The 15,519-nt window shown below is 40.4% G+C and overlaps 1 protein-coding gene across 9 annotated transcripts in view; it reads right to left on the bottom strand.

The window, feature by feature from the left end:
* The window catches only part of CACNA2D1 (calcium voltage-gated channel auxiliary subunit alpha2delta 1), an 846,695-nt gene that overhangs the window by 418,053 nt on the left and 413,123 nt on the right, over positions 1 to 15,519 (bottom strand). For all 9 annotated transcript variants that reach the window (XM_068276177.1, XM_068276179.1, XM_068276181.1 and 6 more), the window contains exon 4: positions 10,334 to 10,393. In XM_068276177.1, the coding sequence (XP_068132278.1) occupies positions 10,334 to 10,393 (60 nt within the window). The remainder of the gene's footprint in view (positions 1 to 10,333; positions 10,394 to 15,519) is intronic.

Raw genomic sequence — 15,519 nt, 5'->3', positions numbered from 1 at the left:
ATGTTTTATAAGCAAACATTTTCAATGATAAAATGTCATGAAATCTTTACAAAGCATTTTTACAAGCCCAAACTATTACACTACACTACATTTTTGATAGAAGGGTAAGTGTGATGCTCTACCCCATAGCCAACATGCCCCCCCCACACATGGTTTAATTCAGTGGTGGTGTACCTTGGGGAAAAGGAGGGCAGTAAATAATTTTTCATACCCAGCAAGGTGACTCATAACCTCCTGCTGCGACTACTACTACTACATGTTTATTCATGAATGTTTAAGCTAGGTACAGCATTTGTAAAACTTGATATCCATCAAGCAGGAGTGCAGATGTTTTTAAGATTTACAAAAGCAGGGATGCCACATTCCAGTCCTCAATGGCTGAGGTCCTCGCACATTTTTGTCACCGCCCAAATTAGCTGAAGGGACTGAATCAGGAAAGGCGTGGTTCATCAGGTAGACATTAATTCTCCATTTCTTAGTCCATAGCAAACCCTGGCATGGAAATGGCCCTCGAGGACTGGAGTTTACCACCCCTGACCTACAGGAAAGGTAAATAAATAGTACCAAGCTGATCTTTTTTTTTTCAAAGCACACAGCTAGCACTGGCATTTCAGAGGATCCTAGCTGGCTAAAAATTAAAATGGTAAGGTCATTTTTTTAAAGAAAAAAATAAAAATAACGGTCACAGGACTGATATGCATTGTAGCACTTTCCAAAGAAAGTGGAGTTTTTACTTTAAGGTTGCAGTGGTCTGTCATTTTTTGGAGATTTACTGCTAGAAAAAAAAATATGGAAAAAAATGAAAAACTAGTGCTTCACAATATCTGATGAATAGCTTTACATTGTTCGCGCAGCACACCTCATTAATATAATTTTGTTCATAATGTACTGGAACACAAAAAGAACACAGCAGATTATGTTCAATGCTGACAAGCGTTTCATAAATTCATAATGCAATAAAATAAATATCCTTAACAGGATAAACTATCCATATGAATTTGACAGAAAACCCTTCTTTTATAACTTCTGTCCTTTCCCAGATATTATCAAAAGACAGCATAAAGATATTGTGGTATTTCTAGCTGTGCCTCTATAATTCCTGTCACATTATATTTGCAGGGTGACAAGCTAGAGCCTGGAGCTCCCTCCACTCTCACAAATCAAGCCATGTAAATATTACAACCCAGAGTGAAAAAGTGCTAATTTCCACTGAAAATATATCATTAAAATTAAACTTTAATGGCTTGTGAATGGTTTATAACATTCTTTTTTAAGGTGAAAAGTACTTCATGAATATTTGAGAAGAAAATTTAGACCAATATGAATCTGTTACAAACAGAGAACATTGCAGCATACTGATGAATTTGATTATTCTATATGCAATACTAGCATAATAAAAAAAACAATTCTTAGGAGTCTGCAGGCTGCTGTAGCATTCACACTGTACTGTCAAAAGAATACTAGAATAAAGTCACAAGCAATTCATATATTGCATTGCAATGGATCATGTGCACTGAAGGAAAACTAAAGCATATGCATCTGGTTATGAATGTGGCATTTTTTCCTTTCAAACTGCTGAGCTCTCTTCTCAAGTGAATGTCCCTGTATGTTGATTACAAAAAAATAAAATAAAAAACAATACTTATGTTTCCATATACTGGCACCTCATTAAAGCAGCAGGGAAAGCCATACTATCCCAGGAAAAACATAAGTAGATAACTACTTGTTCTACTTACATAACATATGTATTGTAGTGTCCACATTTTGATTTCAGTGAATCTTATGTAAAAAAAATAAAGAAAATTCTGTTCATTGCATTTTCTATGTTGATTCCCTCTGACTGAAGCCAATACTGATGTAATTTCCTCCTAGAAACTGCACTGTCATAGCTAGCTTGCTTTGTAAACACGTGAGCACAGCATAGATCAGATTTCAGCAGCTCACTGAACTGCCCTCAGCCAATCAGTGCGGAGCAGGAATTTGGGAGGAGCGATGACCAGCTTCATTCTCATTGGCATTGGCAAAAATAGAGGAAAGGTGACTGAGATAAGATTTACAGCAGAAACATTTCTGAATAGATTGGAGTATTTGCAATGCAGGGTAAGGTTGCAGGCTGCATATAAACACAGAACGCCCCCTTCTTGCTACTCACCCCATTTGATCCAATGCACTGCCAGGCAGGACTTGAGAGAACCTCAGAGAAGAAGAAATAGACCATAGAGGCTTTTCTGTATCCCTTTAGATGTGCAGATCTATATACTGATACACAGAAGAGAGCCCTCTAGTGGCATGCATGCACCTCTAAAGGGATACAGATGGCATTTTACTCTCTAGCAAACTGTCACATGATACAGGAAGAGCTTGTGCAAACCAGCTGTAGAAGAATCACAGCTTGCTGCAGAAACCTACTCCACTGGTGAGGCTTTTACATTAGCAAACCTGCATGTGTGTAAAATCTTAGTGAATATGAAAAACAAGTCAAAAACACCAAATGCAGCCCTTAGTGAATTAAAGCCAGAGTCTATTGGACAGACAGCACCTATGGCAAATGGAGAGCACGTCAAGATTAACAAATCACAGTTTCATCTAAGTATTTTCTGTAGATTCATTATTATTTATTTTGGTTCTACCCTGGCTGTGCTTGGTTGATACGTGTGTTCTGGGACTTTGTTTACGTCAATTTTAATGTAGATTTTTTTTTAAATAGCAATACTTTCTGAAAAAAAGTAAGAGTAACACTTTGAATTATTCATATAAGAATTTAGAAATTTCTAAAAGCAAGTTAATTTTGTTATTAGCTTAAAGTGAACCTTAAGTGTCCCAAAAAAAATGAGTTTTACTCACCTGGGGCTTACCTCAGCCCCCTGCAGCTGAACGGTGCCCACGACGAGTCGCTCTGATGCTCCGGGTCCCGCTGGCAGCCACTTCCGGTTTCGCCGTCAGGACCCGTCAGGCTGGGGAACGCGGCTGATACTACGCGTTCCCAGCCAAAATAGCACCCCTATGCGGCCATATGTCCGCATAGGCACCCGTATGCGGACATATGGCCGCATAGGGGTGCTATTTTGGCTGGGAACGCGTAGTATCAGCCGCGTTCCCCAGCCTGACGGGTCCTGACGGCGAAACCGGAAGTGGCCGCCAGCGGGACCCGGAGCATCAGAGCGACTCGTCGTGGGCACCGATCAGCTGCAGGGGGCTGAGGTAAGCCCCAGGTGAGTAAAACTCATTTTTTTTGGGACACTTAAGGTTCACTTTAACAAATGATCCCGCTGCCTGTAATTTCATAGCGCAGGTACTGGCCTGCATACATACTCCAGTATGCAAATGTGCAGCAGAATGCATTAATATTAAAAAGCAGTTGAATTAATTCTTAATGATATACATGTGTAAGCATTAATATTAGGGGATGATCCAGAAACAAAATTGCTTTAGCTAACCATCCATTTCAATGCTATCCAGTGTAATTTTAATGTATCTGTTTGGGGAATCAGAGCAATTACTTTATGAATCCTCTTTCTTTTCTCTTTTCACAGAGGAGCACTTGAGTGACAGCTCTGTCACAGGTCTCTGAGCTGAGTCCAAATAGAAAACTACAAACTTGACTGTATGCAAATCACTAACCATGGCTCCATCTGACTCATTTATCTACTCTGGTGATAAAAGAGATAAGTAAAAGATGCCTGCCAAAGGAAACAAAATGCCAATCTGCTACATTTACAAGAGTCCTCCTTATATATCTGCATGTATGTGAGTAGTGTGTATACAGTGCATTGCAAAGAATTCACCCCCCTTGGCTTTGTACCCAATTTATTATATTCCATCCTGCACCTTTATCGTTTTTTTATTCTTAAGTTACGGTATGTTATATATCAGCACAAAATAGTCTAAATTTATATATATATATATATATATATATATATATATATATATATATATATATATATATATAATAAACTGCTGGAAATTGGCATGTGTATATGTATTCACTCCATGTGGCATGAACCTAAAAGGGGGAAACCTTTAAAAGCATTGGGAAAGTCTAGTCAAAGTCCGGACCTCAATCCAATAAAGACTCTGGTCAGATTTCAATATTGCTGTTCACAAGCAAAAAACATCTAACATGAAGGATTTGGAGTAGTTTTGCCTTGAGGATTGGGCAAACATCCCAGTGGCAAAATGTTGCAAGCTCATTAAGACTTATCCAAAGCAGCTTGCAGCCTTAATTACTGTAAAAGATTGCTCTACAAAGTACTGACTGGGGGGGGGGGGGGGGAATAGTTATGCACACTGAAGATTCAGTTCATTTGTCCTATTAGTTGTTTGCTTCTCAATAAACCAAACAAAACATCTTCAAAGTTGATGGCATGTTTTGTCAATTAGATGGTGCAAGCTCACAAACAATCCAATTTAATTCCAGGTTGTGAGGCAACAAAGCATGAAAAATGCCAAGGGGGCTGTAGGGTGATGCAGTTCTTACATCAGTGATATAATTATGCCTCATTCAATTACCAGTGATATTGTATATACATGTTACAGTAATGCATATGGTATGTAGTGCCAATTACCAGTATGTGAATAGTTAACATTCCTTTACTTCAGCCATTTCATTAACTACTGGCCATTTCCTTATATGGAACATTCTTTTACGTACATGTAAAAATCTTGTTGGGCAGATGACCATAGCCTTATAAGGAAAAAGTGTCAGAAGACTACTTAGGATTGGCTGGGACTGTGACTTTCTCTGTATGGGTATAAAAAGGGGCCAGCACCCTATATCCCTGGCTTCCTGATGGGACTGCTTTGTTGAAAGCAAACTGTGCCCAGGTCCCCAAAACGGAGATGCCTATCAGGGCATATGGGGCCCCTCAAGACTATTTGTGAACTTATCTGATCAAGCTTATTCATTAAATGTTATATTTTACATCTAAGTGCTCTTCTTGAGTTATTTGTATGCGCTCTGAAACTGCAAACCAACTATAAAGTGCCTTGGTGACAAATAGGTATTTTGTTTGCAGGTTTTGTGAATTCACATTACAGGGGTGAATACATTTGCAAGGCACTTTATATAGCACTAGTGACCTTAGCCTGTTCAAAAATGGGCTAAGTCTGTCACCGCTTATCCGCTGCGCAAGCACGCCCCGCCTGAATGCGCATGCCCACCATGCATGCCCAGCGCGTGCACGCACACATGCCCGCCCCTCAGAATTTCTTTGTGGGAGGGGTTTCTCCACAATATCAGCCATACATCGCCCCCTGATGGTCTGCTTGTGAAAAGGAATAGATTTCTCATGTAAAAGGGGGTATCAGCTACAGATTGGGATAAAGTTCAATTCTTGGTAGGAGTTGCTCTTTAACTCTCCTTGCTCCCACATAGCCTCAGTGCTGAGCTGACAACAGGACAAAAATGTGTGGAAATGTGGAGCAGGTAAGAGAGAGGAAGACCACTGCATACCAGGATAGGTAAGTGTAAAGCTTATGCTAGCACATCCTTATGTATTTTGCAATGGATGACTGCTGTGCAGAGGCATCAAAGGGGAGGCCTGAGTAAGAAGACAAGCCCACTTTGGCCCTGGGCTTGCTTACCTGGTGCTAATACCACTATATGCAGGCTGCAATGTGCAGGGCAATGTAAGGGATGGCATGAGTCAATACGTAAATGTTAATAACCAATGTCTGTGTTTTTTATTCTGCATACATTCTACATGAGGAAAACTCATGGAGAACTTTGAGATCAATTTGATCAGGTGACTTAATATTTCTGCACATGACCTGAACGAGAACTTTCATCTGCAGGGATGAACACTCAATACTACAAGAGACAGTTCAGAGCTGGGTTCTGTACATAAGCATTACTAGCCTGCAGGCGCTAGAGATGTGTTCTATTGCTGTGTGTGTGTGTGTGGGGGGGGGGGGGGGGGAATCGAAGGCTACAACACACATGCTAGATTCTTGGCAAAGGTGGCCCTGACTTGCTAGCCTGCTTGCAAGCCTTTATTTGAAATTACATCCAAAAACCATCTAGCTTGTGCACAAGGCTTTATTTGAAATTTACTGCATGGTTTGTTCTGTATGCCTCCTCCTTTTGTCAAACAAGATAAATATAGTAAAAGTAAGCCATGATCACACTATCATGACAAGCCATTCAGAGACTTACAAATCAGTCACCTGACCAAATAATGCCTCTTCAATGATTCTCCTCGGGGAAGGGGGGGGGGGGGGATTTTTGTAGAATTACTTTATTAGCTCTAGTCAAAACCCTTTTAGGCTCCATGAAGCTCCAAGCATCAAGAATAGGAGAATAATTTAGAAAAATAAAAACTCGGAATTTAGGATTTATTTTTAGCACCCCATCCTACTAGTCATCCTCATCCTTATGTAGAGTGTAAATTATATTAGGTGTTGAGATATATGGGTTTATATTAGGTGTTGAGTTATATGGGTAAGTACAAATATATTTCTAAGATATTACTAGACGCAGCATCAAAGGTAGCGGAGAGACACAGGTGGCTCGCCAAAACTCCTATACAGTTCCCCTAATCCCTAAGACTATGGATTTATGAAAACTGCAGCTGAAGTAGAGCTGTCACCTATACCAGCACAGCAGCCTTAAGGTTTGTAATCTTTGGCAGGGATGGCTTTTGATGTGTTAGCAGTACAGCAGCTGTTCTGTCTCGTACTGGTATAGTAACATTGGTCAGCTGCGGAAGGGTTTTCCCTTGTCTGTGCTAGACAAAGTAAATGCTGCTATTTTCAGTTAATCTCCCCGCCATACTTGTCACAGTGATCCCCTGTGAATAAGTTGTCATTTTCTAACAAGCACTTACTTTAGTATGTTTATGATATGAGGAAATATAAAGCTAAATTGCTAGCACATTAAATGAAAAGCATCAGCTAGATGTAATGATAAAAGCATGCCTCATCTTCCCCTTGCTCACCAAGATCCAGCCTACCTCAGAGTCTGTGTTTCAAGGTTTCCACAGTCAGTGTTCATTAAAAGGAACACTGTCAAACTCTGCACAAGCAGGGTGCTAGAATCCTCTCCCTGAACAATTCTGTTTCCATTTATAGCTGGAAGCCGTCATCCTGTAATTCATCAAATTTATACCACTCCTGACACTAACTTTCCTCCTATGTCCTATTTTCTTAGCAGTCACAAGTCACAGTCACAAATCAAATTATGCTTGATACATCATGTGTAGGAAAAGGTTCTGCTGAGTGTCATTATGTCAGTGGTAGGCCCGGTTTATCTCAATATTGAGACTCTGAAACAATTCATGACTGGACCATGTGCAATGCCTGTGAAATTGAATATAAGCACACAGTGTGGTCTCCTACATGCACCTCAGGTATTTTGTATTGAGGACTACAAAATAAAACACAATGATAATGGAATCAGTATAAATATTTCTCCTAAACACCGGAGCCGACTACTCACAAACTAAAATGAAAAGTTAGTTTAAAGGACAACTGAAGTGAGCAGAACATGGCGTCTGCCATATTTATTTCCTTCTAAACAATACCAGTTGTATGGCAGCCCTAATCCAGTCAGATCTGAGAGAATCATCTGATATGCTGCATGCTTGTTCAGGATCTATGGCTAAAAGTATTAGAGGCAGAGGATCAACAAGATAGTCAGGCAACTGGTATTGCTTAAAAGGAAATAAACATGGCAGCCTCCATATTCTTCTCTCTACAGTTGTCCTCTACATAACATTAAAACACAAAAGTATTTGTGTAAAATTGATATATTTTATATGGGTAAATATAGGTTATTTATTGATATATTTTAAACAAGGAAAAACCAGACACAAATTAAAAACACGGATTGGTGAACACCTTGGTAATATTAAGAGCATTGCGTCCACCACACTGGTTGCTAGACACTTTAAATATTTCTATACACGGTTGCGATTATCAAGGTCTCTGTTTCATTGGGTTGGATAGGATACATAACACTATTAGAGGAGGTGACTATGATTGCCTCTTCCTCCAAAAAGAATCCTGCTGGATTTTCGAATCGGGAGCTACAAACCCACCAGGCCTGTATGACTAAGTGAGGTTTGCGTCATTTCTGACATTCTGGCCCTTTATAAGTTATACAGATTGACTGGCTTATGTGGTTCGGCATGTGGGACTAGTTGGGGGTATATGTTCCCCATTATTAATACTGCCCCATGGTTCACTAATGTATGGGCCTTCTCTACAAGACTACATACTGCATGAATATCCTCCTTCTTTAAGTTGATATATTCAAGTCTCCTCTGGAGCAGGATTTCCTAAAGTGTGTCATAATTAACAAATGGTTTGTTTGTTCAGCAGCTTGCTTGTCTCACCCACATCGGCAGCCTATTTCTTATTACATGTTATTTTGAAGTATTATATTTAATTTGCATTCTGTTTTAGCTCTGCTTTTGGGAGCTTCCTATTGGCTGTAGACATGGGTGGGTGGTGAGGAACACAAGCGCCAGCATGATTGGCTGGTGTGCGTGCTCTTTCGACAGGGAGGTAATGCCGGGTAGCAAGCTGCACCACCTTTGAGAAAGCTGGAAATGTCGGCAAAACAAATCAGGGTCTCCTGGCGTACTTTCTACCGAGTGACTCCACTGGGATTGTCCGCCCCCCCCTTCTTGGCTGCTGACCACCGCTGCCCTGTAACTTGGAACATCTCTCCCCACTTGCCCACCCGAGTGAGAGCTGTTGGTCTGGCGCGCTACACATGGGGTAACTGTCATGCTACGCCTCTTTGTCTAAGAGCCAGAGGGTGGTGATCTGTTGGAGAGCCTTTGTCTGTTTGCACAGGACTGTTTTGGCTGAGTATGCGATACTTTGACAGCGCTGCTGCAACTTTGAGCCATTTGCCTTCAGAATAACAACTTGCCATGACGCTCCCTGCTGGTTCATGTGAATGCACCATTCCTTGGAGTCTGGTATTGTATTTAGCCTTATATGTGTGCCTCTGCAAGGCTTGTACTTTCCCTATACCAGTAATGGCTAACCTTGGCACTCCAGCTGTGGTGGAACTATTAGTCACATGAGGCATTGCAATACTCTGACAGCTCTAACTCAGGGAGGCAGAGGCAAGATGGGATTTGTAGTTTTGTCACAGCTGGAGTGCCAAAGTTAGCCATCACTGCCCTATACGCTCAGCTCTACCAAGGCTTGCTGAAGTCTGCTGAAACCTGACCAGTAACTGCGCTTTACATGGCTATTTTCATTAGCTGTTTGAAGATATAAGGTTGATGCACTAGACTGAACAATGCATGATCAATGCACACTGCAAGATTGCCCAGGCCTGTTATCTGAGGATTCGCCTTTAATGCGTTGGACTCGTCTCTTTACTAGCCTGCAACCCTTGAGGGATCCCGGATCACACTAGGTGATCAGTTAGTTGTGTGCATGCCAGTGTGACCATTGTGGTTTGGGACGGCCTATCCCAGTGAGGAGATCTCTCTTTGTAATGATCATATGGTTGTTTTTATCAATAAAGTCTTTTCTACTTTTATATACAAAGAGATCTACTTGTTCATTGCAACATACACCCACTATTTTTATTTCCCTTGAAATGTACGTTGCTGTACCATTGATATGCGATATCAATTCTTATGCCAATAGGATTTTCCCTTAGAGAAACGTGAACCAACTAAGGCAGTGACAATAAATAGGGACTTTACTGAAAGAAATTACAGGAAAAAAAATCCAGACATTGCAAGTGAGAAGTAAAAAAATAGGAGCTAGATCATGAAATGATTGATAATCGCCCTGCAATTTGTCCATGCTCTTTGATCCTCTGTGGGCCTGCAGGTCAGAATCTTTACTGGCAGGCATGAAAAAAGAAAAACAAACAAACAAAAAAAAAACCCAGCACCAATTTATCTATAAACACCCACTAACCATATGACAAGGCTAAAATGCGTTTCTTTTTTAAATAAATATGCAAAGAAGAAGATACTGCTTGCTGGTAGTTGGCAACAGCTGTTATCTCCCACAATGCAACAAGGCTCACAGACAGGAAACTGCCATGGGCATGGCAAGGACATCCCACTGTGGGAGGGGTGTCACCTCAATATCAGTCACACAAATGTTCCTGATGCTCTATTTAAAAAAAGGTACAGATTTCCCATAGGAAAGGCTGTACTACTGCTACTGATTGGGATACAGTTACATTTTGCATTAAAGTTCATCTGTAAACTCAAATCTACACAAATAAATGCAGCAACAATTAACCATAGAAGTCAGAATTGTTGTGCATGCAGATAAAAGCCAATGGAAAAATACAGTATTGTTTGTAAAGACATTTTAATACACAAAGATGGGGAATGGGATACGGGCTTACCCCAAATTCATCTCTCCATTGATGTGACCCTTGAATCTCCTCTGCTCTCTCCGCGAGGCGCTGAAAGTAAAAAAAAAAAAAAATGTTTTATTTGTTATGTGCAAAACATAATGTGAAAAGATCACGGGGGCATGGCTGGAAAGAGCATATGATAAAAAGGGCATGGCCCTAAAGGTTAGTCAATCAACGCAGAAGGACTGTCAGAAAAAGAGATGAGCTGACATTTTATACAAAGCAAAACAGACATTTTTTATAAGACATCAAATCCAAATGTTTCAGTTTTTAGCTGAACTTCAAGGTACACTGTAGTAACTAGTTTTCAAAACAGTAAGTTAGGCATAGAACTGTAAATTATGGTGAAAAAGAAATAAGTCAGTATAGTGTATATAATCGAGTTTTGATTTAGTTCTTTTTCAAAATGCCTGTGCTTGGAAGTCATTTATATTTCTATAAAAATCATGCATTATCCATGTAAAGCAGGCCCTTAGAAAACAAGGTTTCCACTTCAAGACACAGCCAATTTTTAAGAGTGCAAACTCTGACATTAACATATTTTACATGATGCTCCCAGAGGTTGATTCGGGTTCTGCCTGCCACATCCCAAGCATGACACTTGACCAGGCACCAGTTGTTTGCTTCCTTACATGCTGGGTTAGGATGAATATGCATAAGGTAATACTGAATTTCTGAAGTCTAGGCACTAGTGCATAGGAGCCAGAACATGTACTGAGGGCATAGGGCATTTAATTAGATGAGATCAAATGCAGAGCCTTATAATAGCAACATTTTACAAAGTTATGATACAGTTTAAACACCTACTAATTCAGTCAGCATCAGGGTGAGACTCATAAAGTAGTCTATTGGCCCAAATACATGGGAAGGCTTGTGTCAGGGTAGGCTTAATGGTAGAATAACGGTACTTTCTGGAATAATGGTACTACTTAATGGTAGAATAATGGTACTTCACACTAACGGACTGCATTGTAATGTACACTGTTTAGTATACTGTAACATTGTGCAATTCAGAGTCTTAGAACACCATCAGTTGTGCTGTAATGTAACAGATTCTGTTACAATGCAGCACATGCAGTGCATTGCTAGAGTTGCACATGTTGGCCTGCACAATGTAAGTCAATGAAGGTGCATATTGGTCAGTTACTTCTTTGCCTGAGGTACATAACATGCCACCGCAAAGGTTTTAGGATCTTACACATAACAAGTAGTCACATACTGCACAGTAACTGCTTCTAAGACTTAGTTAAGGTACCCGTTACACTTTGGCACTTTATTTGAAAATACTTGCATTTGAAAATACCCTTAGTTAAATCCCCATGGTTTTATGATCAGGTATTCATAGTTGTATGCCCAAAAATGATTATATATATACAGGATCTTCTCAAAAAATTAGCATATTTTGATAAAGTTCATTATTTTCTGTAATGTACTGATAAACATTAGACTTTCATATATTTTACATTCAAATACACACAACTGAAGTAGTTCAAACCTTTTATTGTTTTAATATTGATGATTTTGGCATACAGCTCATGAAAACCCAAATTTCCTATCTCAAAAAATTAGCATATTTCATCCGATCAATAAAAGAAAAGTGTTTTTAAAACAAAAAAGTCAACCTTCAAATAATTATGTTTAGTTATGCACTCAATACTTGGTCAGGAATCCTTTTGCAGAAATGACTGCTTCAATGCGGCATGACATGGAGGCAATCAGCCTGTGGCACTGCTCAGGTGTTATGGAGGCTCAGGATGCTTCGATAGCGGCCTTAAGCTCATCCAGAGTGTTGGGTCTTGCGTCTCTCAACTTTCTCTTCACAATATCCCACAGATTCTCTATGGGGTTCAGGTCAGGAGAGTTGGCAGGCCAATTGAGCACAGGAATACCATGGCCAGTAAACCATTTACCAGTGGTTTTGGCACTGTGAGCAGGTGCCAGGTCGTGCTGAAAAATGAAATCTTCATCTCCATAAAGCTTTTCAGCAAATGGAAGCATGAACCCACTTTTGAACCAGAAACAGCGGCAGAAGCGCCTGACCTGGGCTACAGAGAAGCAGCACTGGACAGTTGCTCAGTGGTCCAAAGTACTTTTTTCGAATGAAAGCAACTTTTACATGTCATACCAAAATCAAGGTGCCAGAGTCTGGAGGAAGACTGGGGAGAGGGAAATGCCAAAATGCCTGAAGTCCAGTATCAAGTACCCACAGTCAGTGATGGTCTGGGGTGCCATGTCAGCTGCTGGTGTTGGTCCACTGTGTTTTATCAAGGGCAGGGTCAATGCAGCTAGCTATCAGGAGATTTTGGAGCACTTCATGCTTCCATCTGCTGAAAAGCTTTATGGAGATGAAGATTTCATTTTTCAGCACGACCTGGCACCTGCTCACGGTGCCAAAACCACTGGTAAATGGTTTACTGACCATGGTATTACTGTGCTCAATTGGCCTGCCAACTCTCCTGACCTGAACCCCATAGAGAATCTGTGGGATATTTTGAAGAGAAAGTTGAGAGAAGCAAGACCCAACACTCTGGATGAGCTTAAGGCCGCTATCGAAGCATCCTGGGCCTCCATAACACCTGAGCAGTGCCACAGGCTGATTGCCTCCATGCCACGCCGCATTGAAGCAGTCATTTCTGCAAAAGGATTCCCGACCAAGTATTGAGTGCATAACTGAACATAATTATTTGAAGGTTGACTTTTTTTGTTTTAAAAACACTTTTCTTTTATTGGTCGATTGAAATATGCTAATTTTTTGAGATAGGAATTTTGGGTTTTCATGAGCTGTATGCCAAAATCATCAATATTAAAACAATAAAAGGCTTGAACTACTTCAGTTGTGTGCATTTGAATCTAAAATATATGAAAGTCTAATGTTTATCCGTACATTACAGAAAATAATGAACTTTATCACAATATGCTAATTTTTTGAGAAGATCCTGTATAGCAGTAGTCTGGTTCCACTGCATAGAGCCAAATTAATCCATGCCATGCACTGATGAGGATCAAACAATCCGAAACAGTCTGTATGCATGTTGGATTATTATGGCTCTGTACAAATTAACAAGCTGACACATCATTGCATTCCAGCGGTTCTGGAGGTGTGTTTGGTTTCTAAGGGTACAATGGTTAATTTGCATATATTCAGCAGTGATGCACTGGGAGACATCTCAAGCTCACTCCAACCTGAATTATTGCAAATTCTTTCTGTTTTAAGAATGCAAACTTTTGTTTAGTCTGGATCTATAAGGGTAATTCAATGTAAGTGGAATTAGAGAACCACTCGTATTTTGTATAGTAGGAATCACTGCCACTGTGATAAAGAAAACTCACCGAATACCCTTAATCAGTTTATTAATCTAAAGAAATTCACTTATTTTCCTTAATTTAGGTATCCCATAAATCCTCATTGTTGCTTCTTTATTACATATGGGTGGAAAAGGGTCTGTTTTGAAGGCAAATTATTCAAGTCTGTGAATTCTACGTCTGTACATGAAAAATAAAAAGCCTACAGTGGCTAGGATAATCTTTCCTATGGTTCACAATGGGAAATATAACAGACCATCAGACTGCTCAGAAAGCACCCATTCTTCAAAGTCATTTCTAAATGCACTATTCCCTTCTCATTTCAGCCAATTATGTGCAGAAACAGAAGAGCTCTTATTCAATTCACCTTTTCTCCTAAGTTTTGTCCTAGGTGATAATTTCACATCTTATTGATAGAACACCATTTAAACCACCAGCTAGCAAGAAAATATTCTGAATAATTTTAAAAGAGTTTTACCTACTTTTTCCCTATTTTTTGAACTGCAGAGTACTAAAAAATTATTTTAAACATAAGATGAAAAAGGATCTCCTAGGAGAAAACTTAACTTAAAGGGACATGGATCTCAACTTAAAAATGAAAATAGTACTCACCCGGGGCTTTCTCCGGCCCAGTGCTGGTCGGGAGGTCCCTCGACGGCGTCCTGGCTCCTCTCCTAGTCCTCGCTCCGGAATGGCTGCCCGGCGGTAGCCCGGCGACACTCGGTCGAGTGTCGGGCTCCTTCTTCCGCATATGACGAGGCTGACGTCACCACTCCGGCCGCCTCGCGTCATCACGGTGGCCGGCGTGAAAGTACTGCGCATGTGCGATTAAAGCGTGCATGTGCCGTACTTTCTCGCCGGCCGGCGTGAAGACGCGAGGCGGCCGGCGTGGTGACGTCAGCCGCCTCATACGAGAAAGAAGGAGCCCGACACTCAGCCGAGTGTCGCCGGGCTACCGCCGAGCAGCCGTTCCGGAGCGGGGACTAGGAGAGGAGCCAGGACGCCGTCGTGGGACCTCCCAACCAGCACTGCGCTGGAGAAAGCCCCAGGTGAGTACTATTTTCATTTTTAAGTTGAGCTCGGAGTCCCTTTAAGGAGAAAAGTTTTAATAATGGCCATGGTATCCTAAACTGAAAGTACCATTTGGCAAGAAGACTTTCAAAAACCTCTGTGATTTTTAACTTTTTTTTTTTTTTATTTGAGACATACCTCCAAAATTATATTAAATAGGTCAAGCCATTGGTATAACTAGACTATGATGCATGCACTACACGATACATACATATACATAAGACTATGGTAGGGACTAGATTGTGAGCCCCACTGAGGGACAGTTAGTGACAAGTCAATACACTCTGTACAGCGCTGCGCAATATGTCAGCGCTATATAAATACTGAAATAAATAAATAAATATATTGCTCCCAACAATATACAACCATCCAAAAGAATAGACAGATATTTGTATACAAATGTCTATATAAGGGAAACAACTATTACAATCACAATCCTGTGACAAAGCAAAACGTAAAAATATGTAAATATTTAAACTACACAGATAGACTGCAACTGCGTTCATATAAAGTGCATTCAAGTCAATTAAATACTTGTACTAATAAAGTCAAGCAGTACTAAATAATAAGTAAAGAGCCTCAGCTGATGTCTAGTGAAAATGAATGGATGGAAAATGGACTAGCAGGATAAACTGGATGGACAGAGCCCACTACTCCAGGCTCTGTCTATTCATTTCAACTAGACACTGCTTATTATTGGTTGGTTAGTTATTTAATATTATGGGTAATCATGTCCCTGTAATGTTTTCCCTCCCCACTTTGCATGTGGGAAGAGTTGCAACACTCGTTATATTGGGATA

The sequence above is a fragment of the Hyperolius riggenbachi genome, chromosome 3 (assembly GCF_040937935.1).
Source record: "Hyperolius riggenbachi isolate aHypRig1 chromosome 3, aHypRig1.pri, whole genome shotgun sequence".
Classification (NCBI taxonomy): domain Eukaryota; kingdom Metazoa; phylum Chordata; class Amphibia; order Anura; family Hyperoliidae; genus Hyperolius; species Hyperolius riggenbachi.
The sequence above is the reverse complement of the archived record's forward strand: the minus strand, read 5'-3'. Positions and strand labels throughout refer to the sequence as shown.